Source organism: Osmerus eperlanus, chromosome 14 (assembly GCF_963692335.1).
Source record: "Osmerus eperlanus chromosome 14, fOsmEpe2.1, whole genome shotgun sequence".
Lineage (NCBI taxonomy): Eukaryota > Metazoa > Chordata > Actinopteri > Osmeriformes > Osmeridae > Osmerus > Osmerus eperlanus.
In genome coordinates, this window is record NC_085031.1 from 16,595,388 (window position 1) to 16,616,468 (window position 21,081).

General features: G+C 51.1%; 1 protein-coding gene across 1 annotated transcript in view; it reads left to right on the forward strand.

The window, feature by feature from the left end:
* Nucleotides 1-21,081, forward strand: part of si:ch211-196i2.1 (collagen alpha-1(I) chain) — a 68,218-nt gene that overhangs the window by 21,033 nt on the left and 26,104 nt on the right. The window contains exons 5-12 of the mRNA XM_062478244.1: nucleotides 1,995-2,126; nucleotides 2,521-2,595; nucleotides 12,630-13,331; nucleotides 15,484-15,528; nucleotides 16,525-16,644; nucleotides 17,375-17,413; nucleotides 18,409-18,462; nucleotides 18,615-18,668. Coding sequence (XP_062334228.1) covers nucleotides 1,995-2,126; nucleotides 2,521-2,595; nucleotides 12,630-13,331; nucleotides 15,484-15,528; nucleotides 16,525-16,644; nucleotides 17,375-17,413; nucleotides 18,409-18,462; nucleotides 18,615-18,668 — 1,221 coding nt within the window. The remainder of the gene's footprint in view (nucleotides 1-1,994; nucleotides 2,127-2,520; nucleotides 2,596-12,629; nucleotides 13,332-15,483; nucleotides 15,529-16,524; nucleotides 16,645-17,374; nucleotides 17,414-18,408; nucleotides 18,463-18,614; nucleotides 18,669-21,081) is intronic.

Here is a 21,081-nt window from a genome sequence, read left to right on the forward strand (position 1 = left end):
AGCCCCCAGCAGAGAGAGCATGTCGTCTCTGTAGGCCTCGCTTCTCCGCCTGCTTCTCCGCTCCCGCGCTTTAAGGAATGTTCATAGATCTCTCAGCCAAGCTATCAGTGGAGGTTATTCCAGGAAGCTGGCAGGAAACATCCTTGTTAACCCAAAGCACTGACATATATCAACATGCAGCGTGGGTAAGAAACAGCCCCAGCCCAAAAGCCCGGTCTTCCTGCCCCCCTGTAGGGGGTCTGGGAGGGGGGGTATGGTTCTCTTGGAGATCATCTTAGCGCCCCCGCCCCACTCCTTCTCCCCCCGCCGCATCATCCTCGGCCGGGGCGGGGCCCTTGTTCCTGGAGGATGAGTGCTGGAGGGGATGATGCTGGAAGAGGAGCAGCTGGACGTAGCATCTGGGTTAGCGCTCAGCGGACGCCGAGATGGATTCTCCTTCACCCTCGTCTCCCTCGGCGATGTGTGTCTATGACAACCCCGGGACTGTGAACTTCCTGTGTTGTGAGGTGGTGACAGCTCTCGACCCCCTCCTCCCCCACACACACACACTCACACACCCTCATCATCCCGCCAGCTCGACTGTACTCGATTGTAGCATCTAGTTTTTGCTCTCTCTCCACTCCATGGCAGCAGGGGAGGAAAACACCTCATCCTGTCTGAGTTTGAGTGTCTGCTGTCCAGAGATGACAAGTAGTAGATGTTTCTGGGATCAGTACTTTACTTCACTATTTATTTTTTAGACAACTTTTGACTTTGCATTATTTACACAAATATCTGTACTTCAACTTATTACATTTTCAAGCCAGGCTCGTTCTCCTCTCTCCTCCTCTCCTTTTCATTGTGTGTGTGAAATATTTAAGAAAAGGTTTTGAAAGCTTGAAAAAATATTTTCCCCAAAAAGTTTTGAAATATTTATTGAAAATATTCCTGCTGAATGCGTTGCGGTCACGGCAACGTGCCCCCCCCCCCCCCCCTCCGTGTTCTCCACTCCCCCCTGGTTCTGTCAATCACATGAAACTGGTGATGCTGCACAGAGGGCTCTGTGCAGAACATTTCTTCGAAAGATAAAGATGACCTCTGACCTCCTGTCCTCTGGGCTTCCCTTCCTTAGAGGTCACTGACCACATAGACCGGCTGGAATGCTCAACATCACTGTCATGTCTAAACACATCTTCTGGAGATTTACAGACTTTTTAACGGAAAAAAGACGGACTTCAATCATTCATTCAGCGTTTGGTGAGGGAGTTGCGATGCCTGGTTTACACTGTCGCATATTTTTACAGATTGTGCAACTCTTCAACGCAATCCTTATGTACGACTGGGTTCCCTTTGTACAGATGTGTAGAGAGAAACAGATGTGTAGAAATACAGATAAGTGTGAGGTGTGAGGACTGGCTGCTGGGGTTCAGAGGAGAGCAAATGCACCATGGGCTCTTTGTGAAGCAAACTCCTCACTGCAGTCCTCCTACACACACACACACACACACACATGAGGGTTCTCTTGACATTTATTCATTTAGATTCGGTACATTTGGACACATATTACGTTAGTCATGGAACGTTTAGAAGTGTAAAGAAAGAGGCTCAGATGGTATAGATGTTAGTTTCTCTCCGTCTCACTCTTTCTCTTGCCCTCTCTCTCTCTCTCCCACTCTCTTTTTGTCCCTCTTTCTCGCTCTCTTTTCCCGTTTGTTTGGAATATATTTAACTAGATAACAGTCTTTGTTTGAGTTGGCACTGTTCATTAGCAGTCATATTTATCACCAGCAGAGGGCTAGATATCTGGAGAGAACTAGGTGTCTCCTCCGTGTTAGACAGCAGCCCTCTCACCCCCAGGCGAGAGCAGGGATACACCTTCCCCTGCTGAGACAGCTTCGTTTACTCAGAGACGTACCCTACCGTGTTTATTCCGTGTTTTTAAAATCATGAACATGCAACTACGCCACGGAGTCTGGACACTTGCATGTTCATCCCCTCCTGCGCTGCCTTCTCAGGGCCACCTCAGACAGCTGCTGTTCCTGATGGGCGACCCCGGGGCGGCCAGACACCACTGCACGCGCCACCAGCCCCACTGTGGGGGGACCTCCAAACCCCACCGCTCCCCCCGGACCGACCCCGCCCTGGAGGTACTGCCCAGCACCTCACACACCACCTCCCAGCACCTCACACACCTCCTCCCAGCACCTCACACACCTCCCCCAAGCACCTCACACACCTCCTCCCAGCACCTCACACACTTCCTCTCAGCACCTCACACACCTCCCCCCAGCACCTCACACACCACCTCCCAGCTTTAAATATTGGGTGGGGACAGGAGACATACAAATACACACGCAGATGCAGTACTCTCTCACACACACACACACACACAGTATTCTCTCTCTTGCACACACATACACACACAGGATCAACATGTGTCCTGTGGTTTGATGCAGTCTGGTGAATTTAACAACACCCACTGACTGTTTGTGTGCTCGTTAGTTGGTGGCCGTAATGTTCTCTTCTTAATGTTTCCACCAGGACCTCCTCCTCTCCTCTAACGACCTGGAGGACCTGCTGCAGAGGCAGCCCCCCCTGCTGGGCGCTGACAGGGCTGTGAGTACCTCACCCTCCATCCACCCTCCACCCTCACCCACCTAGCCCACACCTAACCCTAACCCCCCCCCTGCTGGGCGCTGACAGGGCTGTGAGTACCTCACCCTCCATCCACCCTCCACCCTCACCCACCTAGCCCACACCACCCCCCATTCACCCTCCCTTCTAGACCCCATTCACCCCTACCCACCCCCCCTCCACCCACAGGTCCACAATACTTCTTCATCTGGGCTGGAGATGTGAGCCAGACTCCCACCTGGTCTTCTGGGACTGCCATATCTCACATGCCGTGTGTGTGTGTGTGCGTGAGTGTGTGTGTGTGGGTGGGTGGGTGGGGGGGGGGGGCATCCGATGTGTGTGACCTCGTTCGGGTCCTGTAGGAGCAGTAGTATGCTTCCCCCCCCCCTCCTCCTCCAGGCCCCAGCTGCAGCCAGACAGACCACCAGCCTCCCTGTCTCATCGCCCCTCTGGACCAAACTCACCACAACACTGTTCCATCACCTGGAGGTCCGGGCCTGGGATTAATTAGCAGTGTGGGAATTCACCTCAGAGGCCAGAGGCCCGATACAACCCTGTTTGTCCTCGACTGACCGCTGTGTGTGTGTGTGTGTGTGTTCATAGCACCTCTGCATCGAGTGTTAATAGAAACATCCAATCATCTGTGGTCTTTGATTAGTTTGACAAAACCACAGTTCCTATTTCCTATTACTAGGTCATTGTTTGATTTGGCACCTCTATGATAAATCTTGTTTTTTCAGCTTGAGCTTGGTCTGGAAGCAAATCTAAAGAATCCCTTTCATTCAAGCAACAACATGCATTGTTTTACTTATGTACTGTCTTTCTGTCTCTCTCTTTCTCTCTGTCTCTCCTCTCTCTCTCTCTCTCTCTCTCTCTCTCTCTCTCTCTCTCTCTCTCTCTCTCTCTCTCTCTCTCTCTCTCTCTCTCTCTCTCTCTCTCTCTTTCATATTCAGAACCACATCTCTCTCTGTCCACACCTGCTCTTTCTTTCTCTTCTCCCTCTAACTCCCCTCTTTCTCTCTCCCCCCTCCTCTCTCTCTCTCTCTCTCTCTCTCTCTCTCTCTCTCTCTCTCTCTCTCTCTCTCTCTCTCTCTTTCTCTTCCTCTACCCCCCCCACCCCCATGTCTGTCTCTATCTCTCTCTCTCTCTGTTTCTCGTTAGACCAGACCGGGAGAGCTGCAGTGTTAGAAATAACCCCACATGACTGAAATCTGTTTTTCTTTCGCCGAGGTCTACTTCTTTGCCCTTTGAAGCAGAACTCCCTGATTGTTGGGGCCTGTTGTTACGGTTCTTGACTTTGATGCATGTTCACTCTGGGACCTGTGGCTCCCTAGACAGGTGCTCCTTGTTGGGCCGTGGCACTCCAGTAGTTAATCATGAACTCCCAGAATGCACCCTCAAGATATTAGCCATTCCCGGGGGCCAGGGAGCAGAGGTAAATGCAGAATAACAAAGCCAAAGCAATGAGCTTCAACGTTAGCTGAGGCCTTTCAACCCATCCAAACCTGCAGCCTGAAGTAGTTTGAAGGCTCATTTTAATGCCCGCTATTTGGGTTTGAAGCCTCTCGCCTGTGCTGTCTCTACGATTGGAACATTGGCTGTTATCCATCACCAGCTTCACAGCTTCAGCCAGCAGAAGCACTATGGTCCAAACCCTATTTATAATGGTAGCAATAAAAAGTTGTAACAATAAAAAGAAAGTGTATATAGTATTTAGCTTCAGTCTACCCCTCCTGTTTAGGAGACACGCTCCAGTTCAGCCTGTTGAGAGAGATGCGGGTGTAAATATCTGCCACCCCACCAACGGTTTGTCCCTGGGGCTGTCTGTCATGGAGAGACACGCACCTGCGCTAGACGTGATCCATTATCCTTGTTCCATCCCAACTTAGAGTGTTGTCTTAGATTTGTGGGGAAAACCTTTTTTTTTTTTCATTTAGTAATAGAGCATCCTAAATGATTTTTTTTCAACTGTCAAGTTCAGACCACAAAGAAAACAGTGGAAAAGACATCCATCAATCTGACAGATTCCATGACTCCGTTAAGCTGTGGGGTTCAGAAACCATCCTGTGTCAAGATAAGAGACTTGTGAGCAGACTGTCTTTCTCCTTTAAAAAAAAATCACTTTTCCTTCCCAGCCGGCGTAACCTGTTGCAAATGACGGCTTGTGAAGTTGAAAACCTTTTGAGTTGCAATGGTGGAGACGGTTTAGACTAAAACTGACAGGATTTCTGGAACTAATCCGAGCTTGTTCTGTGCTTTCCTCCTCTCTCTTTTGATGACACGTTTGCTCGAAATGTGAAATTCATCCATAGTTTGCGTAGAAATATGACACCCTCAAACTGCACAGATTGTCAGCTTTTCACCGACAATATCGACGGCCATGCATTGAGCCAGTCAACTCACATCAGATCCACCCAGTCCAGCTTGTCAGACTCGCAGTTTAATATCTAGAGAAATGTGAGCTGTGTGTGTGTGTGTGTGTGAACACAGATCGCAGTGTGTTTCCAGCGGTCTGAAACAACTGTAAAGGGTTTGAGGTGTTGCCTAGCGACGGGACAGATCATAGCAGGTACGAGCGCAGACGGCGCACTCTGCCAGCCAGCCGGACGCAAGGCATCTTGGGTAATCTGACCAGCTGCCAGGTCCTGGCTGCTGGGAGGGGAGCGGGGCTCTGGAGTGTGTCCTGCAGCCTGAGCTCTGGGAGTCCTGTGGGCCGTAAGATCACTCCCACCTGGGGGTTTTGTGTGATTCCTGGGCTCTCTGTGTGGTTCTTGAGGTATTTGTACGGTTCTAGGGGTCTGTGGCTCCGTCTTTGGGGCCGCATGGAAAACAGAAGAACCAAGGCGATGTACCAGTCCCCAAGAGTAAACAGGTAAACAAATTAAAACGCTCAGAGACGAGAAACATGCTTTTATGGCAGCTGTAAAATCCCATCCTGCGTCTGCGTCGTGTCGACTGGTTGTTCTCAGGAACAGGAAGGCTCTGTTCCCCGTCAACCTTTTACTTAACGCTGCGACTGAGAGCGCAGGGCTGAGAGCTCTTTACCACCGTGTCAAACCACTGGGTGGCCCACAGGGTCTGACTCCACTCTGCAATGATGTAGTCCCAGAGCAGGGGAGAGGAGGAGGAGAGGGATGAGGAGGAGGGCAGTTAAAACAGAAGAGGAGTAGAGTGTAGATACATGTAGTCATTTAGCAGACGCTCTTATCCAGAGCAGATGTAGATGGATGAGGGAGAAGGGAGGAAGGAGAAGAGGGTGAATGTCAGATGAAAAAAGATAGGTGGATTCTGTCCCTCTGTCTGCCTCACCGCTGGTCTGTCTGCCTGCCTGTCTGCCTGCCTGTCTGCCTCACCACTGGTCTGCCTGCCTGTCTGTGTGTCTGTCTGCCTCACCGCTGGTCGGTCTGTCTGCCTGTCTATCTGCCTGTCTGTCTGTGTGTCGGTCTGTCTACTAATCTGTCTGTCTGCCTGCCTGTCTGTCTGTCTACTAGTCCGCCTGTCTGTCTTTCTACTAGTCTGTCTGCCTGCCTGTCTGTCTGTCTACTTGTCTGTCTGCCTCTCCTCCTGCCACGAGCTCCCTCAGCCTCAGAGCTTTTCAAACGTGTAATTATCGTGTTCCAGACTGTCCTTTCTGGATCTCGGCTGCAACGATAAATCACCTAAAGCAAGGCCAATAGGGATTTGTTATGAAGTATACCACATGTAACCTTGGTAATCTTCATCCACGATCTCTCCCCCTGTCACCCCCGGCCTGCACTCCCCGGGGGGGGATAAAGAGGTTACATGTGGTACACTACATAACAAATCCCCATCGCCTTGCTTTAGGTGATTTATCGTTGCGGCCGAGGTCCAGAGGGGGTTAGCCACATGTGACGGGTCTAACTCCCCAGGCCTCAGTGCGGGTCATCATGCCTCCCTGGTTCAGGGTCTAACTCCCCAGGCCTCAGTGCGGGTCATCATGCCTCCCTGGTTCAGGGTCTAACTCCCCAGGCCTCAGTGCGGGTCATCATGCCTCCCTGGTTCAGGGTCTAACTCCCCAGGCCTCAGTGCGGGTCATCATGCCTCCCTGGTTCAGGGTCTAACTCCCCAGGCCACAGTGCGGGTCATCATGCCTCCCTAGTTCAGCCTCCTCCCCAGCCTCCCTGTCTCAGCCTCCTGAACCCCCTGTGGGAAGGCCGAGGCGTGTTGGAAGTTTGGTCAGAAATGGAAAAGAGGCCTCCAAAGGGCCCTCGACGCCACGACCCCACGACCCCCTGCTCTCCCTACTCCGCTGTTTCCTGCTGCTCTCCCCACAGAGAGGATGGGGTTCTCCGGCTCACACCTCTACCCTCATTCTTCTCTGTTCCTTGTCTCTCTCTCTCTCGCTCTCTGTCTGTCTCTTGCTCTCCCTTTCTCTCTCTCTCTGTCTCTTTCTCTCCCTTTCTCTGTCTCTCTGTCTCTCTCTCTCCCTTTCTCCCTCCCTCTCTCTCTCTGTCTCTGTCTGTCTCTCTCTCCCTTTCTCCCTCCCTCTCTCTCTCTGTCTCTCTGTCTGTCTCTCTCTCCCTTTCTCCCTCCCTCTCTCTCTCTGTCTCTCTGTCTGTATCTCTCCCTTTCTCCCTCCCTCTCTCTCTGTCTGTCTCTCTCCCTTTCTCCCTCCCTCTCTCTCTCTCTGTTTGTCTCCCTCTCTCTCTCACAGCCACATTCTTGAACTGTAAACAACAGTTGATGTCAGTCAATGTGGTTGTTCCTTTGCGACCACAGACATAAAGTAATGGTTCCTGTCCTGGTCTTTGATACAGCGCTGTGGGTCTCCCCTCCCTCTCCATCCCACTTTCCAGGACGTATAAATCACTCCAGCCTCATAGGGAGCCTTGCTGTTTCCCTCCAGTGCTTTCAGCTGTGGTTTTACAGCTGCTTCCACTGTCACTCCCAGAGGGGGTGGAATCCCTGTGGGTTCTGCGGTTCCACCATTCCCCTCTGGTTCTCATCCTCGTTCCTGGGGTCGTTCCTGGGGTTGCAGCCTCTCACCAGGAACTGGTTCAGCTCCATCTGGAGACCTCAGGGATTCCCCTTCCTCCTCCTCCTCCTCCTCCCCTTCCTCCTCCTCCTCCTCCCCTTCCTCCTCCTCCCCTTCCTCCTCCTCCCCTTCCTCCTCCTCCCCTTCCTCCTCCTCCCCTTCCTCCTCCCCATCCTCCTCCCCTTCCTCCTCCTCCTCCCCTTCCTCCTCCTCCTCCCCATCCTCCTCCTCCCCATCCTCCTCCTCCCCTTCCTCCTCCTCCTCCCCTTCCTCCTCCTCCCCTTCCTCCTCCTCCTCCCCTTCCTCCTCCTCCTCCTCCTCCTCCTCCCCTTCCTCTTCCTCCTCCTCCCCTTCCTCCTCCTCTTCCTCCTCCTCCTCCTCCCCTTCCTCAGGTTGCTATGGATGAGATGATGGTGGATGTAATCAGGTTGCTATGGATGAGATGATGGTTGCCTGGATGAACTTGAACTCTATTTCGGGATTTATGTGAAGGCAGTTCCAGTTGGTTCTTTAGTGTCACACGCGACATCACATCACTCCATGTTCCGATTCCTCAGGTTGAACCCCTTGTGTTCTTAAGGCATGTTTCTGTTCTCATGTCTCTCTGTCTCTCTCTCTCTCTCTCTGCTCCGGTGCCTGTCTCTCCTCCCCAGCACTCCTCAGACATGCCCTGTCCTATTTCACACACACCCCAATCCCTCCCCCCTCTCTTTCGAATTCCCTCTCTCTCTCTCTCTCTCTCTCTCTCTCTCTCTCTCTCTCTCTCTCTCTCTCTCTCTCTCTCTCTCTCTCTCTCTCTCTCTCTCTCTCTCTCTCTCTCTCTCTCTCTCTCTCTCTCTCTCTCTCTCTCTCTCTCCTTACATTCAAAGACACACACGCAGGAGAGAGACACCTGTTTGCATGGACTGCCCTAAGGGGAAGTGGGGTAGTCTGATGTGTACAGCACTGAGTGCGTGTGTGTGTGTCAGCATGTGGCCTACATGAGACAGTTCTTAAGATCGACACGTACGAGGGCGAGCGACAAGCCTCAGTGCTGTGGGTGTGACTCAGCGAGGGGTGTGTGTGTTGGAGTGAGGGCGGGTCTGTGGTGTATCTGGACCTGCTGCTACCTGGGAACTCCAGTCGTAGGCGTTGAGGATCAAGCTGGCGCTCTGCAGTCCCAGGTGACCTGCAGGGATGAGGCTCAGTGCAGGAGGCCGCCTGCTTCTGGCCTGTCTGATACTGGATGTATTTGGGTCGTTCCTGGAGGCTCAGAAGATAGCGAGACGAATGGTGGGTCCTGACAAGGTTGGTGTGATGCACGTTTGATGAGTCTGTGTTGAGTTTGGTTTCTCTCTCCGTCCAGGTTTGGTTCGTTAGGAGTGTGATGACATGAGTCAATATTGTTCCAAATCCTCTGCACGCTGTTTGAATCAAGGCCATTACGCAGAGCGCAGCGATACACTTTCATCGGGTTCGGTTTCATGTTTAATTGTGTGTTTTGTGTTTGTGTGGGATTAGCACCAGTTAGTCATTTTCTCAGAATTGCGGCTTGTGGTTTTCTGACGTTTTTTAAGATCACAGGAGTGTGCTGTGTTTATTATTTATTTGTATTTTTTATTCACATCAGCATTAAGTCGTCAGCTTTAAACTCTGGTTCAGTTCCAGTTCAGAGTGACGTCTCTCTGTGGAGATTTGTGATCTGCGGAGCCTTGGCAGCTCAGGATTTATTACCCTATGTGCTCTGACTTGCGTGCTTGGTGCTTGTTATCATGTTATCAGGACATGTTATGCATCTGTATAACAGACACCAGTGGAGATATCACACGTCTATAATACATATAATCACCAGCGGAGAGATTATGATTCTCTATTAATTTACCTACAATCACCAGAGGAAACTCCCTAAACAGACACACAACCTTTCTTTGTCCTCTCAACCTGGTCTCTCACGTAGTTAGTTAGCAAAGGAGGTATGAAAGGAGGTTGGTCCGAGGTGGATTTCAGCTGGATGGAAGTGAGACTTGTGGCTGGTCTACACTCCAGGTCAAAGGTCAACTCTCCCCTCACCATCTCTCCTTCCTTCAGTGTGCTTCTCTGACTGTTCCACTCTCAGCATTTTAGAACGAACACATTTTTTACGTCTGAAAAACCATCACACGAGCTTTGTGTGTTTAAAAAAATAAATAAAAAAAATTTGACTTTCTCTGCTTGCAAGACCCAGCCAGTTTGAGATTGCCTACATGCATACCTGTGTCTCAGGTAGATTTATGGACCTTGCCATCTAATTGGAGGGTCTTGGTTGAACCTAATCTTGAGGGTTTAGGTTGGTTGAGGGGCAGTTCTATGGGCGTATGTGAAGCCCTCTGTGACATGCTTGCGTGTAAAAAGGGCTAAACAAATACATTTTTATTTGATTTGATTGGACATTTGTGTTGGTGTGTGTGTGTGTGTAACTCTCAGTGTGTAGCTCTCAGTGTGTGACTCTCAGTGTGTGACTCTCAGTGTGTGACTCTCAGTGTGTGACTCTCAGTGTGTGACTCTCAGTGTGTAACTCTCAGTGTGTGACTCTGTGTGTAGCTCTCAGTGTGTAGCTCTCAGTGTGTGACTCTCAGTGTGTAGCTCTCAGTGTGTGACTCTCAGTGTGTAACTCTCAGTGTGTGACTCTCAGTGTGTGACTCTCAGTGTGTGACTCTCAGTGTGTGACTCTCAGTGTGTAGCTCTCAGTGTGTGACTCTCAGTGTGTGACTCTCAGTGTGTGACTCTCAGTGTGTGACTCTCAGTGTGTGACTCTCAGTGTGTGACTCTCAGTGTGTGACTCTCAGTGTGTAGCTCTCAGTGTGTAGCTCTCAGTGTGTGACTCTCAGTGTGTAGCTCTCAGTGTGTGACTCTCAGTGTGTAACTCTCAGTGTGTAGCTCTCAGTGTGTGACTCTCAGTGTGTGACTCTCAGTGTGTGACTCTCAGTGTGTGACTCTCAGTGTGTAGCTCTCAGTGTGTGACTCTCAGTGTGTGACTCTCAGTGTGTGACTCTCAGTGTGTGACTCTCAGTGTGTAGCTCTCAGTGTGTGACTCTCAGTGTGTGACTCTCAGTGTGTAACTCTCAGTGTGTAACTCTCAGTGTGTAGCTCTCAGTGTGTAGTCATGGCCTGGGGACAACATGTCTGTTACATGCAGACACAGGAAACACCTAGATTAATAATAATAATAACCAGCAATCTCTCCCAGGTGTTCCAATACATGTCAATTAAAAGCACACACATTTGTAGAACAACAGTCCTTATCCCTTTCATTAAGTAGACTCTTCTACCCAAAGCAGTGTAGAGAGGAGGGGTGGGGGAATTTGAACCTGGGACCTCTTGATCTGCAGCCAAACAATCCACCACTGAGCTCCAACCACCACAGTAGGACCTCCTGAGTGGGATGTGTTTGTAAGATGTTTTAGCACACAGCCGGTAGTTTATTCAACAAAGACCTTCCAGTCAGCTGTACGAACACCCACCCCCCCTCCCCCCCCTTGCCCCCCCCCCTCCCGCCCTGGCCCCCCCTCTCAACACCACCACCATCAGAACCTCCCAGAGGCCTCTGTTTCTGCTGACTCCAGCATGCCGTTTCAAACCACTACTGTAGATGACACAGTCACACACACACCCAGAGCAGGCTGAATCTTGCTTTTGCTGAGCCTTGTGATTAGACAGGGGGCACCCAGAGCCCGGGCAGGAGGAACAGGATTCTACCTTCATGTGAAATCTGTCTGTGAAGGTGTGTGTTAGAGTATGACCAGCAGAGTGTGCATGTCACACAGGTAATGGCAAGAGGAACGCTGCAGTGTGTGTGTGTGTGTGTGTGTGTGTGTGTGTGTGTGGGTGGGTGGGTGTGTGTGTGTGTGTGTGTGTGTGTGTGTGTGTGTGTGTGTGAGTGAAAATGTTTGTGTGCCTGCATACAGCCCTCCTCCCTGTCCCCCAGACCTCATCCCTCTCCTACCAGCCCTCATCCCTGTCCCCCAGACCTCATCCCTCTCCTACCAGCCCTCATCCCTGTCCCCCAGACCTAATCCCTGTCCACCAGACCTCATCCCTCTCCTAAGAGCTCTCATCCCTGCCCCCCAGACCTCATCCCTGTCCACCAGACCTCATCCCTGTCCACCAGACCTCGTCCCTGTCCCCCAGACCTCATCCCTCTCCTACCAGCCCTCATCCCTGTCCCCCAAACCTCATCCCTCTCCTACCAGCCCTCATCCCTGTCCCCCAAACCTCATCCCTCTCCTACCAGCCCTCATCCCTGTCCCCCAAACCTCATCCCTCTCCTACCAGCCCTCATCCCTGTCCCCCAGACCTCATCCCTCTCCTACCAGCCCTCATCCCTGTCCCCCAGACCTCATCCCTCTCCTACCAGCCCTCATCCCTGTCCCCCAAACCTCATCCCTCTCCTACCAGCCCTCATCCCTGTCCCCCAAACCTCATCCCTCTCCTACCAGCCCTCATCCCTGTCCCCCAGACCTCATCCCTCTCCTACCAGCCCTCATCCCTGTCCCCCAAACCTCATCCCTCTCCTACCAGCCCTCATCCCTGTCCCCCAAACCTCATCCCTCTCCTACCAGCTCTCAATCCTGTCCCCCAAACCTCATCCCTCTCCTACCAGCTCTCATCCCTGTCCCCCAGCTCTCATCCCCCTCCCTCACTTGTACCTCTCAATTTCCTATTAACCCTTAGTCGAGAGAGAGAGAGGGAGAGAGGGAGAGGGGGAGCTGTGTGTATAGGAAGATAAAGGAGACAGTTGGGATACGGTCTGTGTGCTTTGCTGGTGTCACTTATCCGAGTGCCTGGTTCACCTTAGAAAGACAACGTTTCTGTCTTAGCAACAAAACAACATGCCGGATGTTTATTGGCCTTCACAAAGACACACATTCCCCCAGATTACCACTCGCATGAGTACGCAGCGAGGGAACAGATACAACATGTTGGCTGTTAGAGATTGGCATTCCTCCTGTGTTGTATCATGCAGTCTACAGTTCCAACCCCCGAGATCCCTGTCTCTCCACAGGATGTGTTTCCACGCAGCGGAGGTCACCGTGGAGACGGAACCGTTCCCTCTGGGCGCCGCGAGAAAGGTTTCGTGGGACGGGGGGACGTCTTCGTGGTGGACGAGGACACAGACTTGGCCGACCCCTTCTTCCAGGGGGGGCCCCTCACCCCCCCGTGGAAGCCCCCCTCCCCAGGTGCCGTGGGCGGGCAGGCAGGCAAGCCGGAGCCCTCGTCCAAACACTCTGAGGAGAACATCACCACCGACAAGAAGGACTCTGACCCCGGGGAGAGGGGAGGGGCTGCACGGTTCCCCGGGAAACCGTCGGATGACGTCATCATCGATCTGGATGCCCGGTCGGGCGCCAAGAAGCCTTCGCCCGGCTTTCGCTTGGAGAAGACCACTGTCGATCCCGACTATCCAGACTCCAACAGATTGATGGAGGAGGTGGAGGTGGGGGTGGGGGTGGAGCGTAAGCCATCCCAGAGCCCCCCTCTCCCCAGCTCCGAGCCCCCCATGAAGACCGAGGTGGGGACACCCTATGGGCATAGCCCCCTCCAGCCTGACTCCACCGTGAAGGGTGGGCTGGCTCCACCAGACAAGGAGCACCCAGGCACGGTGACCATCGTATCCAGGGAGGGAGATCTGGTCCTGGGCTCAGATGGAAGGAAGTACCTCCTCAGGAGAGGACCTCCAGGGAGGATGGGGCCTCCAGGCCTAGAGGTTTGTGTTACTCCTCCTTCCTGTCTAGTATGGTTTATAGAGAAGAGCATGATATTTGTTTTAGCAGTGCCTTGCTTGAAGTTAGTGTGGAGATGTTTGTCTTGCTTTGCTGTGTGCAATAGAAAGAAGTCACATTCAGTACTGTGGGTGAGGAGTTCTGAAGGAGCCTGGGTTCTGTTTGGGCTTGTGAGATCACAAGAGTTGCGCTCCATCAATCAGGACCCGAGCGTAATCAAAGTCAAGCGATCCAGTTCAGTCGTTAGTCGTTTCCCAAGTCTTTGATGTCGTCGTCCTCACGTTGGCGACCTCAAAGCTCCCCCTCTCACCACGAGCGCCAACCACGCTGGGCATCCCATCAATCACAAGTCACGACGGCCGCAAACATTCATCCGCGTCCCGTCCGATTGGTGGAGACGGAGAAAGAGCCCTCGGCATGGCCCAATCAGAGGTCCGGGTTCGAGATGGTTTTTACAAGAACCAGGCCCAGATGGCACATCTGGCCGTGTCTGGGGAGAGGCCCGGAGCCAGGGCCTCCGTAAAGACCCTGAGATCGCTCTGCACCACGGCTGGGATTCATCTCTGCTGGAGGGAACATGAAGGACGATGTCCTGCTGGCCAGGAACACAGACTGTAGTGGAGGAGGAGGGGAAGGAGGAGGAGGAGGGGAAGGAGGAGGAGGAGGGGAAGGAGGAGGAGGAGGGGAAGGAGGAGGAGGAGGGGGTTCCCCCAGGAACTGGCCTTCCCTCTGCCCTGTAGAGCAGCTCTGGCCTGGCTGGACATCAGCTTGGCTGGTGGAGGAGATGGTCTTCTGGATCTCCTCCAGGCCCTGAGGCTAGAGGAAGAGATGGTCTTCTGGACCTACTCCAGGCCCTGAGGCTAGAGGAAGAGATGGTCTTCTGGACCTACTCCAGGCCCTGAGGCTAGAGGAAGAGATGGTCTTCTGGACCTACTCCAGGCCCTGAAACTTCATCAGAAGACGGGGGGGAGGAGCCTAACCAAGGCAGGTGATGCTCTGAAGTGGGTGTTAGTTCCCTGCTGCTGTGCGTCACACGTAACGATCGTCAGACGTGACAGAGTGTGAGGAGACCGAGCGCAGCGGGCCTCCTGCTGCTGGAACCTTCACCACCGTACGTGTTGATTGGGGCTTGTGTGATGTCGCGCTGTTTCTGCGTAATACGATCCCTCTTTACTTTCTATCACTAGGTTTTATAGGCTGGGGGGGGGGTGCTAACAGCAACCAGCTGTCCAAATCCTGCACCGCACTATGTTTCAATCCTACGATGGTTACTAGACCTTACCTGGGGTGAAGATGGTCGTCTGATGGATGTGCTGGACACGCTGCTGGTTTCCCCGGGCAACACACTGCCGTATCGCGCCGGCCCTAACGACCTAGGACGCTGGCTCCTTAACTAGCTTTTTTTTTTGGGGGTGGGGGGGGGGGATTTATTGATAGGAGAGTAGTAGAGGCAGGGAGGGAGGGAGGGAGGGAGGGAGGGAGGGAGGGAGGGAGGGGGGGGGAGGGAGGGGGGGAGGGAGGGAGGGAGGGGGGAGGGAGGGGGGAGGGAGGAGGGAGGGAGGGAGGAGGAGGGAGGGAGGGAGGGAGGGAGGGAGGGAGGGGGGGGAGGACATGCAGGAAGGGGCCTGAGCTGGATTTGAACCCAGGTCCCTGTGTTTGGCCTCCCTGTGTTTGGCCTTGGCCGTAACGGTGCGTGCTTTTACACAGCGAGCTACCAGGACGCCCGCCCGCCCCTCTCCTCCACCAGCTTAACAGACCTAAACTATGCGGGAGGATAACCCCTAAAACAGAGTGGCTTAATGGCTCCTGGCTTTCACAGACAGCAGGCAGCAGCAGGAGAGACCTCGCTGACCCGGAGGTCTACAGGGGTCATCGGATCCGCCCGCTGATTTAGGCTGTCGCTCTGGCCTGGCGGGAGCTAGAACAGATTTAGTTAGAGCTGGTTTCACTCCAGAAGACACAGCTGATTCACACTTAGTTTTTATAGATTTGGATCATCATTTGATTCTGTTTTTTTCTTGTTCATTATGTTTGCGGTTAGATTTGGATTCGGTCGACCTATTTTACATCTGTTTTACTGTTTTCAACGAGGGGCCTTTTCCTCAAGCAAATCTCTGAACTTCACCCCTTCTGCAGGGTCACCCTGGTCCCAATGGCTCTCCAGGGTTCAAAGGTGACAAGGTAAGAGGAGACCAGCTTCACTATAGCTTCAGGTGGAGTGTGTTTACAACCTAACGATCTGTGATTCAATGTCCTGTTGGCTTGTCGACCCCGCGGCATTTTCAGAGCACTCATACTGCGGTGCAGACAGATTTCACTGACTCAAGTTTGCTTCAAACCACATTGTGTTTGTAACCCTAAACCCCTCCTCTTCCCTAAGTCTTCCAGCCCAGTCATTGATATTAACAGGAGTCAGGTGGTACATTGTGTCCTTGGGCAAGGCACTTCACCCTACTTGCCTCAGGGAAATGTCCCTGTACTTACTGTAAGTCGCTCTGGATAAAAGCGTCTGCTAAATGACTAAATGTAAATGTAACACTGTGGGCTGATGTAGACTTCGGACATCTTTTACTCAGGGGTTCACTAACTGCCTAGTGCCAAGTGATGGTGGGGGGGGGAGGGGGCATAGAGAAGTATACCGCTAAAGAAAATAATTCAGATTTGCTCAGGAAGCCTATCCTGAATATCTTACTCTGTTTTCTGTGGGATCTGACTGAAGCGCCGGTACAACCATGTGGTTCAGACACATTCTCCTCTGATCGTAAAATGTGTTTCAGCTTAAAGTCAACCAGTCATATGCATGAGCTGTTGTTCTGAAATGAAGGTCTCGTCTGTCTGTCTCTCTGTCTGTGTCTCTCTGTCTGTGTCTCTGTCTGTGTCTCTGTCTGTTCTGTCTGGCTGTCTCTGTCTGTGTCTGTCTGTCTGTCTGTCTCTCTGTCTGTGTCTCTGTCTGGCTGTCTCTGTCTGTGTGTCTGTCTGTCTCTGTCTGTCTGTGTCTGTGTCTGTGTCTGTGTCTCTGTCTCTCTGTGTCTCTGTCTGTCTGGCTGTCTCTCTCTGTCTGTGTCTCTGTCTGGCTGTGTGTCTCTGTCTGTCTGTCTGTCTGTCTGTCTCTCTGTCTGTGTCTCTGTCTCTGTCTGGCTGTCTCTGTCTGTGTGTCTGTCTGTCTGTCCATCCCAGGGTCAGCTGGGGGTGGGGGGGCGTCCTGGGCGGAGGGGGGAGCCAGGCCCTCCAGGCCCTCCAGGAACACCCTCCTTCTACCTGTGGAGAAACACCCCTGAGGGCTGGGCCGCTTTCAGGGTGAGTCACCGGAGCAGCCTGGGGCTCGTTTTGTATCCAGGGCCTCTTTTAGTACACAGCTCCTTTGGTACACAATTCCTATAGTTCCCAGCTCCTCTGGTACATAGCCTGGGGTTTCCTATAGTACACAGCCCAGGGTTTCCTTTAGTACACAGCCTAGGGTCCATGCGAAGTGTTCTTCAGCTCTGAGGCAGTGGCGTCTGGACACCTTGCAGGTGTGGTTCGTGTGATCTCTGCTCTGCTCCTCTTGTGTGTTTGCCCCCACCTCCACCCCCCCCCCCCCCCCCACACACACACACACACACCCCAGCCAGGCCACAGCTGCAGGCTGTATAAAACACCACATCAGCAGGATGGAAAACTGCACTCACCTTATTGAGTAAAGATGCAGAGGGCATGTAAAGGGAAAAGAGGCTGTGTGATTGGTTACTGTGCTGCATGTGGCGTCCGGTCGGAGGGTCCTGTCTGTGTCACACTGTAACGTGTCCGTGATGAAAGCAGAAGGTGGTTTGCAGTCTCCTCAGCTGGTTTCCATAGCGAGGTAGACTGCTGTCTGGATCTGATGAACTGATCAACACATCCAACTTACTGAGCCCTTTCATAGCTGTTATGTAAGATGTTATCTGTGAACAGCTGTTCTGGAATATTAGTAATCCGTTCGTTAGTCATGTGACTCATGTCTCTCATGCTTGGTGTGATTTAAAACAATCCCTCCTCGCTCTTCTTTCAGCAAACATCCTTCTTCCAGCTGCTCCAGGCTGGCTGGCCTGTAAGTATGCAGTGACCAGCTGAGGTAACCTGCTGAGTCTGGGCTGTGTGTGTGTGTGTGTGTGGGGAGTGGTGTGTGTATGGTGTGTGTGTGATGGTGATGGTTTCTTCCCTCAGCCTAGGTAGTGTGCAGTGGTGTGTGTGTGTATAGTGTGTGTGTGTGTGTATGGTGTGTATGTGTGCAGTGGTGTGTGTGGGGAGTGGTGTGTGTATGGTGTGTGTGTGTGTGATGGTGATGGTTTCCTCCCTCAGCCTAGGTAGTGTGCAGTGGTGTGTGTGTGTATAGTGTGTGTGTGTGTATGGTGTGTATGTGTGCAGTGGTGTGTGTGTGGAGTGGTGTGTGTGTGTGGTGTGTGTGTGTGTGATGGTGATGGTTTCCTCCCTCAGCCTAGGTAGTGTGCAGTGGTGTGTGCGTGTATAGTGTGTGTGTGTATGGTGTGTATGTGTGCAGTGGTGTGTGTGGGGAGTGGTGTGTGTGTGGTGTGTGTGTGTGTATAGTGTGTGTGTGTATGGTGTGTATGTGTGCAGTGGTGTGTGTGTGTATAGTGTGTGTGTGTATGGTGTGTATGTGTGCAGTGGTGTGTGTGTGGAGTGGTGTGTGTGTGGTGTGTGTGTGTGCAGTGGTGTGTGTGTGGAGTGGTGTGTGTGTGGTGTGTGTGTGTGCAGTGGTGTGTGTGTGGAGTGGTGTGTGTGTGGAGTGGTGTGTGTGTGGTGTGTATGTGTGCAGTGGTGTGTGTGTGGAGTGGTGTGTGTGTGGAGTGGTGTGTGTGTGCAGTGGTGTGTGTGTGCAGTGGTGTGTGTGTGGTGTGTGTGTGTGTGGAGTGGTGTGTGTGTGGTGTGGTGTGTGTGTGGAGTGGTGTGTGAGTGGTGTGTGTGTGCAGTGGTGTGTGTGTGCAGTGGTGTGTGTGTGGTGTGTGTGTGTGGAGTGGTGTGTGTGTGGTGTGTGTGTGTGATGGCTCCCTCAGATTGACCCCTGGTGTCTCTGTGGGCCTGCAGATGAGTCAGGGTCCACCAGGTCCAGCTGGAGAGGTGGGGAAGACCGGGCCTCAGGTGAGACACGTGCAGCACCTGACCAGCTCTGCTACAATAACCACATGATGTCATTGATGGTCTGTGTTTGGGGAGTTCTGGGCCAGATAGGGGGAGGTGCTGTGTTGCAACTGGAGACTGTGGGGTGAGTGACGGCTGGCTTGTTTACCCAGGGGCCTCAGGGGGATCCTGGGAATGCAGGGACACCAGGACGAGCTGGAGACATGGTCAGTACCACGTCTGTCTGCCTGTCTGTCTGTCTGTCTGCCTGTGTGTGTGTGACTGTGCATCTATGTCTGTGCTTTTGTATTTGACTGTGCATGTGTTTGTGTGACTGTGTGTGTGTGTGTGTGTGTGTGTGTGTGTGTGTGTGTGTGTGTGTGTGTGTGTGTGTGTGTGTGTGTGCATAACTGCACAACTCCCAATGATGTAACTATAGTTTTACTGGAAAAAAGCTAATGAAAACTGTTTTATTGCTTTTATTAAGAGGTTCCATATTTGTGAGAGAATTTGAATGCCCTTTTTTCAAAGATTACTTTTTTGTCCCCATTTAGAAAGGCTTATAAACATCACATTTTCTTAGCAGATTATCCCAAGAGAACGTTGTATTTTCTTCTCTGTGGGTACCCCAGTGAAATATGAAACATGTAATTTATTCAACGTTGGACTGAATCTTTTGGTTTTAACAGATCGTAAAACAAAAGGTATTAAGCCTTTCAGTCTCTCCCCCGTCCCACTCAACCACACAAACAAAACAGCAACTCGAGCGCTGGAGCCCTCCCTGCCCACGATGGCAGTGCCTCTGGGGACAGCCCCTCTGCTCTGCTTTGTCCTGGAGTGTCACCGTCCTCAGCTTAACTGACTCGTAAAGTGCTGTGACTCTGAGGCATGACCGACACAGACCCACATCAGAGAGGCGTGAGGTCTGGGACAGATGTAGACGCGTCCACATCAGAGAGGCGTGAGGTCTGGGACAGATGTAGACGCGTCCCTCCAAACCCTCTCTACCCTCCAGGGTCTGGGCTGGGGCATGCACGTGGCCAGTGAAATGTTTGTGTGTGTTTCTGTGTACGCAAGTGTGTGTGTGTGTACAGTGTATGTGTACGTGAGTGTGCATGTCTGTGAAACTGTGTGTGTGTGTATATGAGAGGCCGTATAGGCCATAATTCATACTTGGTCTCACATACACGCCATGACCTCACATATATACCATCATACTCTCACATATATACCATTATACTCTCACATATATACCATTATACTCTCACATATACACCATTATACTCTCACATACACGCCATGACCTCACATATATACCATTATACTCTCACATATACACTATTATACTCTCACATATACACCATTATACTCTCACATATACACTATTATACTCTCACATATACACCATTATACTCTCACATATACACTATTATACTCTCACATATACACTATTATACTCTCACATATACACTATTATACTCTCACATATACACTATTATACTCTCACATATACACCATTATACTCTCACATATACACTATTATACTCTCACATATACACCATTATACTCTCACATATACACCATTATACTCTCACATACACGCCATGACCTCACATATATACCATTATACTTTCACATATATACCATTATTCTCTCACATATACACCATTATACTCTCACATATATACCATTATACTCTCACATACATACCATTATACTCTCACATATACACCATTATACACTCACATATACACCATTATACTCTCACATATACACCATTATACTCTCACATATACACCATTATACTCTCACATATACACCATTATACTCTTGCACATAAACTGGCATACTCTCTTACACACACAAAAATACCGTCTTATATGCACCATCATACTAAAGTATGACAATATATGTAAGAGACAAATAGTATGTGTGAAACAGAATGTTACTATATGCAAGAGAATAACAGGATGTGTAAGAGAGAATACTTATCTATGTGAGAGAGAATACTTGTCTATGTGAGAGAGAATACTTGTCTATGTGAGAGAGAATACTTGTCTATGTGAGAGAGAATACTTGTGTATGTGAGAGAGAATACTTGTCTATGTGAGAGAGAATACTTGTCTATGTGAGAGAGAATACTTGTCTATGTGAGAGAGAATACTTGTCTATGTGAGAGAGAATACTTGTCTATGTGAGAGAGAATACTTGTCTATGTGAGAGAGAATACTTGTCTATATGAGAGAGAATACTTGTCTATGTGAGAGAGTTTGATTGAAACGGAAGGCAGTTTGATTGAAAAGGAAGTAGTACTGAATTCTCAGTTCCTGATTGGCTTACACATGAAGAAGGATTTGGGGTAGATGTAGCTAACGCCCACCTTCCCTATCAAGACGAGACTGAGTGACATGATAAGATGGCAGAGATTGGGCGGCTTAATGAAGCCATTGGACTCATTAATAACATTTTATTAACATTTTATACTCCAAATGCTGCGGCGTTATTGTAGGGAGGACAGACCCGTTCCTGAATTACGTTTTTACAGTTATTCCTGGGGAAATTATGGAATTAAATTACATATTAACTATACTAAAATACTTGTGCACAATAATATTTGCTAAATGTAGACGTTTTTAAAGG